We start from the raw sequence: 7,819 nt of genomic DNA, 5'->3' as shown, positions 1-7,819 counted from the left end.
GGAAGGTGTCAGCACGGCCGAAAAGACACGACGGTGCAGTACACACCAATCTGAGTAGGGCGACAGAACGCTCATCAACGGCCCGACATCTATCAATGCCGAAAATCGTCTCGGTGTGTAGGACCTTAATAGTTGCTGAGCAGCAGAGAGAGATTGGGGTTGAGTGCCTTGCTCAAAGTAAATGAGGCTTGATCCAGAAATACTAAAAGTTACACTTCACTCATATTCACAACATACTGCAATTTATCTCACACAAGTGTGTGTTAGTCTCCCATGGTAACAGTGGATGTGACAGTTACACATTTTCACACCTTTCACAAGGATTGTGGCCAAAAACATCACGGTCAATTAAATGATGATGCATCAAAGTTGCACTGTGGTTTCTACCAAATTCCTTTTGAATTTTCCTTTGTGTTCTTCCTTGAGCTCATGAGTGTTTTTTTTACTTTAAAAGCGCAGTGCATGTTTCAATCATGTTTTGTAGAATGGAGAGATTGCCATGCTGGGAGAGATCACACACCTCCAGGCCATCATTGATGACCTCACTGTGCTGACAACTGATCCTCACAAACTGCCGCCAGCGAGTGAACAGGTAACACACACACAGACACACAAACAAACACACGTGCGTGCTGAAAGGAAAGAAACTAGTTCTCTCTCTCTCTCTCTCTCTCTCTCTCTCTCTCTCTCTCTCTCTCTCTCTCAGGTGATAAAGGACCTTAAGGGGTCGGATTACAGCTGGTCCTATCAGACCCCTCCCTCATCCCCCAGCAGCTCCTGCTCCCGCAAGAGCAGCATGTGCAGGTACTCACACAAACATACATATGTACACAGTACACACATACACTACCAACAATACTTTTTTGTAAAGAAAGAGGAGCCTCCCTGTTTGTGTTTTACTGTGCTATTGTCTATGTGTCAGTACATGATTACTGTGTGTCCAGTTATCATCACTCTTAATGGAATTCTACAAAAACCACAAACCACCTTCAGACACAGAAATAATCTCCTAAAAAGTGGACAAATTATATTTAATTTGCCACAAATAGCAGATATCATCAGAATATGCGCACATCTGCTTTTCATAGTGGTTAAAATGTGTGCAAATTCACAATTCAAAATGAATAATACGAGAAGAGTACTGTAAACTAAGCAATGTGTTTCTGTAGTCCTTTGTCTGAAAACATCACTGTATTCGTCTCTCTGTCAGTTTATGCATGTAGTCGCAGGCAAAGCTCAGAAGCATGCAAGTTCACAGCCTTTTGCCTGCAGTGTGTGTGTGTGTGTTTTCCCTAGATCCTCATGAGCTTACACACTATCTCTCCCACCCCTCTCGCCCTTTCTCTCCCCCCTTTCCCCTCACTATAACCATCACTCGCTGACTGTACTTGTACTGTATTTTTCTCCCTTTTTTCTATTTTTGTCATTTGTCTGTGTGCACTCGTGTTATCTGCCCTCTTTCTCTTGGATCCCTGGTTTCCTTTCTTTTCTGGGGTCTCTGCTTTTTACTGTGACTGACTTGAATTTGCCATCTCATCGCTAACATTCTAAATCAACGACTACTCCTCAACTTCACCTATCAACCACCACCACAAAATCCTCCTATCACAAATTGATCATCTTTCCCAATAACCAAACCCTTCCTAAACCATCACTTTAATCATGCTCTCCACTAAATACTGTCCTCACTGCACAATGGCACCCATCACCTTCCTTACATCCTCCCCTCACACTCTTCACCCTTCCCTCAATCCACCCTCCTCTGCACCTTACCCTCCCAACTCCCACTGCAGCAGCGTCAACAGCGCCCACAGTAGTGCCTCCCGTTCATCAGGGGGAGGCGGTGGTGGTGGTTTTGGTGGAGGCTCCCAGCCCCACTCACCCACCTCATCCTCTTCCTCCTCCTCCTATCGCTACCGCAGCAACCTGCCGCATCAACCCCCACCACCGGGGGGCATAGCGGCACACCGCCTCAGCAGCGTCTCCTCCCACGACTCGGGATTCGTGTCCCAGGATGCAAACATCTACTCCAAGCCCCCCTCACCCATGCCCTCGGACATCACTAGCCAGGTAAGCCAAAATACACACATAATACTAAAAAAAAATGTGTGCTATCTTAAAATGCCTTGTCTTCAATATACTTCCACACAATCATACAAAGACAAAGCAGGATATCAGGTTGCAGACATTAGAAACAAATGATCTGTTTTGCTTTTTGGGGTTTTCCCTTCCCTGTAGTGTGTTATACTGTATAGGTTTTTTGCATGTAAATGGTCTGCTAAGGCTAAAATCCCAAAGTTCCCTCCTGGGGGAGTTCCTCATAAAATGTTGGGGTTCAGTCATTGGAATAGCATAAAAACATCAGGATTTAACTTTCTATAATGGACTTATTTTGGAAATCTACCGGAATTATCTGACCTAACTGGCATTTGGGAAAAACATATATATTCAGGCTTCACAGATGCAACGCTCACACTGACTCACTGAGTCTTGGCAAATCATTCATATGTTTTCTGCTTTTTTGCGGTAGAAGTCGTCCAGCTCAGCATCGTCAGAGGCCTCAGAAACGTGCCAATCAGTCAGTGAATGCAGCTCCCCCACTACCGTGAGTACTCCCATTCAAACTGTACAATAGGCAGTCATCAGTGTAACACTCAATCCAAATGAAAGTGATTTAAGTATGGCAGAAATAGAATAAAATCGGTAATTTTGTTATCAATTTATCCTTGTAATCAGAGCTTTACATTTGTGTTTTTCATAACAAAAACTAAAACATCCCTTAAATTATTTTACCCCTTATGTTTAATTACATTGTTTGAACATTAAAAGAGTTATTGGTGTGTTCATCTATCTGTGAACTGCCTCCAATACACTGGCATCACAGTTAGATGAATTAGTTGTGATTAGACAATTTAATCTGTTACACCCTCCATCCACAGCGTGTTGAAGCTGTGATGTATGCATGTCAGAGGACACTGCCATCTGTTCAGCAAAAAAGTTTGCAAATATGTCTCTTAGTGGTATCATAAATCCAACAGCTTGAAGTTGTAACTTTCTTCAACAACAACTTTTTTTTACGGTGGCAGTGATAATCATAAAAAAATATATATATAATAATAATAATTGTAGTAGTTATAGTTATAAAGCCATTTCAGAACATAATTATACAACACATGCTGTTTGAAATTATGAGTTGCATTCACCACGGTAGCGGGAGTTTTATTTAAGAGTTTAATGGATTTTTTAAAACAGTGGGAGACTTTGACATCTGGATGATCAGGCAAACCTGCAGTAGTAGTTGCTCTCTGTGGGCTAAATAGACTCTCCAGCAGAGAAGGCATTTTGGTGGTACAATATCAAACAACATCGAATCAAACACCATACTACGAGAGGACGAGTAAAATTCAATCTCACATGTGAGGTTTTTGTTGAATAAAGGCTTTCTTGCAGAAATTAGGTTGAACTGGATTTTTTTAGGAATATATTTTCATATCTTCCTAAGCACAAATGATTACTATTAGCACTGTATGTTGCTGGCTTGCTGCATTGGAAGAAGATGTTTCCTTTCAAGGATATTTTATGAATTATGAGGTGTCCTTGTGTGCTTTGAAAGGCGCCTCAAAATAAAATGTATTATTATTATTATGAAGTTACTGGCTGATTTAGTGCAGTAGAGATGCAGTGATGCACCAAGAAGTTAGCATTCCAAAAAAATCACCACAAAATGGCAGAATATGTGATCAGTGACAAACAAACATTTGTTCGACCAAGAAGTTTTGTTCATCAGGACAATCTCCACATAAAAATACAACTTTTATTATTTTTGAAGTGGAAATTCATTCGCTAGAAGTAAAAAGCTAACGTTAGACCATAAACAATGCTAAGCTAATGGCGGCTAATGGCGGCTAATGGCAGCTAATGGTGGCTAATGGTGGCGTGATGATATTTAATAGTCTCATTCAGCTGCTTGTTAGCAACCGTAGACTTCAAGACAAGGGAATTGGAAGTGGTAAAATGCTAACTTATTTCTGGTTAATGGACACCTTCATGACTTTACTACAATTCTGGTTAATGATTTGCAGCATCTAGCATTATCCCTTGCTAACTGATTTGGTTCAGATCAACAGCAAAGTATGCATGGATTGTATTTTGTCTTGTATTCACCACTTTAGTTGGTGCAATCACACCCACATAAACATCTTGAATATAACAGATTAATTGTATTCATGCTTGAGAGCTTGTCTCCTTCCCTTTCATTATACATTCTTTGACCAGCATGCACATCTGTTAGCAACATAAATACAATTCCAAAGATGCACGCGAGGCAAAGTACATTTTCATGTCGGATTTTAAGCAGGATCTGCCATCAACAACAGCCTGCATATACTGTATGTCTGTGTTCCCTTTCAGTTGATTAACACTGTTTACTACCATCTGATGGCAGTCAGTGTGTGATACATCTACAATTTGATTAACATGCATTGTCTAGAATCTAGATTGATTGCACTCACCACATACACTGGTAACCTTGCACAACCACCTTGCAGATGTTGCAAAAACAATCAAATACACTTCAATTCACTCTAACACATCCCATTGTCTTTCTAACAGATGTATACAGCAGATACAAAAATGTAGGCTTTTTAGAAATCATTAGTCCTTTTGACGCACTTTTGACACTAATTGTATTTTCTATTCTAAATATAATAACTGCGTCTTGATTTCCAACCCAGTTTATATTTGAACACGGCCACTTCCGTATGGCAAAAACATTGAAGCAGTGTCACCCTTTGCGTTTCCATCCACCAAAATATGAATTTGGCAGCTACAGTTACTTCATAGGCCCACAGCATATTTTTAAGCGTTTTGCAGCATGGCTTGCGCTTGGAGTGACTGCAATGCCAGTTGCATCTTTCCCAAGCTAGGGTCAAAGTGATATAAGTTGTTCAGATAGGGACATGTTAGGAACGTGACACAAATACTCAAATGCATGATTCAAGAAAAAGGGAACAAATCTAAAGTGTAGTACAACAAAAAATAACTATTTTAGAGGCAAAACGTAGCAAAAGCAAACTGCCAAAACTTAGGACTAAATAAACTTGACAATGTGAAATAACAACAAGGGTTCTTGGCTTCAAACGCTGGCTCTCTTGACTACACATTGAAAGAAGACAAATTGGCACAGGACAAAGGGAGATGAGGATTTTATATACAAAAGGTAATGGGACTCAGGTGGCAACAATCATGTGTGGGGTTGACAATCTCAATGGTGGGAAATCACACAATGGCAGAAAGTCAAAGGCTCTGAAACGAGAAGGAAAGGCAAGTACAATATAAAACAGGAAGCACAATGACAGAGAGCAAAACAAGACTAGACATAAGTGACTCTAACTTAAAGAGTGAACAATGAGACATGACTAAACTTAAAAACCTAATTCTACACATGGGCTATAAATTAAACATGAGAAAGAGCTAGGTCGATGCGGAAGTGGGCGTGGTCGAATCTAAACTGGGTTGAAAAAAAGATAGACGCGTCCCTGATCTTATGTTTCTTACTTGGTGTGTGAGGCTACTGTAGAGTAGATGTGTGTATGATGCTTTTATTCTCCTGTGATTGGCCCAGCGATCGTCCACCACAGCTGGCCAACTCTGTCTCTGTTTCTCTCTGATGATGTGACTATGTCTCTCATCCCGCAGTTTGGCACGTCCTTCGCTACCTTCCGCCCTGCTCTCTCTCACTCTGGCTCCCCCAGGCCACTCTCTGTCATTCTTCCTGCCTCGTCCCCACCCTATAGTTGCCCCCCCGGATCCAGCTCCTCCTCTCCCACATCAAAGGTTCCGATGTGGAAGGTTTGTTCTCCATTCGCTTCCATTTTTTCAGTTGCACTATTTTTTCTGTTTCTGATTCATACGTTTCAGTTAATGCCTTTTATTTTCACTTTCATCACCTTTTTAACTAATTCGTAACCACATTGCTTTGCTTCCTGTGTTCATCCCAACTTCTTGTGTGTACTTTTTTTTTGGCCTCCCCTGTCAATGGTTTTGCAATCTGGGATCTGGAGATTTTCCAAAACTAAACAGGGTGTTGAAAGCTGGCCATTCCAACTCATCAAGATAAAAACACGGAAATACTCAAAAAGCCCCCTGCCCACATGCACCCACGCACACACACTCTTCCAAGCACTCCCACACAATCCACCCGTAAAGGCCCCCTCTCTCTGCACTCAGATGAAGGGCTTCAAACTGCTGGATAGTGGACAAGTCTCTCGTGCTAACCCTACCTACTACTTCCTGTTTCTTAAATTTGACTCACCTCTTCAGGATTGGTCCAAAGCAGGTCAGTACGAGCATGCGGGGGCGGCAGCGGTAGTTCAGAGAAGAAAGGAACCGCTTGATAGACTGAGGGAGAACGAGATGTCGCCGGTCCCCCAGGGATACGCCACACCTACACAGCCTGAGGACGCGCAGAGACACAGGATGACACCGGCCAACATGGCTGCCAAGGTAACGCCGAAACGCAAGGATATACGTGTATTAAATGTATTCATACACTACATTTATATGCAATATTATCAAGAGTAATGTGTAGCAAAGCCAAGACCTGTTGGCCCCCAGTAGACGCAACATCTTGCAAGAAACAGCGTCTCAGGACATCTTAACATTTAACAACCTATATTTGATGCATACCCACTTAACAGGAAGAAACTCAGCTAACAGACGATATTAACAATTTTTACCTAAACGGAACACATTCCACACCAAGCGTCTAAATCGTCTAAACGGAAAACAAGCTAACGCTACATAAGCACATAACTGGCAAAAGTGATCTTTTCTACTTCATGCTATCTGCACAAACGAGATATCATATGAAAGCTGAGGTTCCACTGGTATAAGTCTCATCACTGTACGACCAAACTCACTGAACTAGCAGCAAGGGCGCCGGAAGCGGGGGGGCCAGGGGGCCATTGGCCCCCCCACTTTTCAGCCCTGCCCCACATTTTCGCAGCAGCAGATGCCGCGGAAAACTGTACAAATCCCTTTTCAATAATTCCCCTAAAGTCACATCTAAAACGCGATCTGATCTAGCTGTGTATATTTTGTTATTTTTGATAGTTATATTCAATCTCACTAGCTACATGTCACGGTTTGTGAAACAAGCAGGACCCAAATGCAGATATAAACTGAAAATCCCTTTATTTCAAGGCTATGATATATATACACAATGACAAAACAGAACACTCACCGCAGAACTAGTCAGGGAACAAGACGAACCGACCAAGACAGACAGACAACCCAGAACTTAAATACACACAAGACTGAATCACACAACAAGACACAGGTGAGGAGGGAGGAGAAAACACAGGGGCCCAGGTGAACATAATCAGACAATTAGACACACCAGGGAAACTAATGACAAGAGGAAAACACAGGGAAAAGGACCAGACAATAACCCAAAGGAAAACATGACATGGAAAACAGCAAAAACACCCAAACCTACAAAACTATAAACGTGACATAACATGAGAATCGTGACACTACAGGCATGTTTGAAGCTTGTAAAGGGAAGATGCCTGCTCTCACTCGCCACTCTGCTGTTCCTCAGCGCCGCTCCCCCTCCCTCCTGCTGAAATTATGAATGTAAGGTTTATAGTAATCATAGATAACACGGCAGGGTCTGTTACAGTTTGTTTTTATCTGATTTCAAATAAGCAAATTCTTGGCTTTCAGAATATTAAACTTGTTTCGGCAAAATTCAGATGATAAATACAACTTTGAAGCTTGTAACGGCATAACAAGCAGAGAACTGAGTACTTAACGT

The 7,819-nt window shown here is 41.8% G+C and overlaps 1 protein-coding gene across 1 annotated transcript in view; it reads left to right on the top strand.

Annotated features, from left to right (window-relative positions):
- The first annotated feature begins 484 nt into the window (after positions 1-484).
- LOC104957846 (MTSS1-like protein) overlaps positions 485-7,819 on the top strand; it is a 10,352-nt gene continuing 3,017 nt past the window's right edge. Inside the window, exons 1-6 of the mRNA XM_010785523.1 lie at positions 485-592; positions 707-804; positions 1,794-2,070; positions 2,531-2,605; positions 5,698-5,850; positions 6,322-6,504. Of these exons, the coding sequence (XP_010783825.1) occupies positions 500-592; positions 707-804; positions 1,794-2,070; positions 2,531-2,605; positions 5,698-5,850; positions 6,322-6,504 (879 nt within the window). The 5' untranslated portion in view covers positions 485-499. The remainder of the gene's footprint in view (positions 593-706; positions 805-1,793; positions 2,071-2,530; positions 2,606-5,697; positions 5,851-6,321; positions 6,505-7,819) is intronic.

Source organism: Notothenia coriiceps, unplaced genomic scaffold, assembly GCF_000735185.1.
Source record: "Notothenia coriiceps isolate Sejong01 unplaced genomic scaffold, NC01 NC01_scaffold00027819, whole genome shotgun sequence".
In the NCBI taxonomy this organism is placed as follows: Eukaryota; Metazoa; Chordata; class Actinopteri; order Perciformes; family Nototheniidae; genus Notothenia; species Notothenia coriiceps.
The sequence above is the reverse complement of the archived record's forward strand: the minus strand, read 5'-3'. Positions and strand labels throughout refer to the sequence as shown.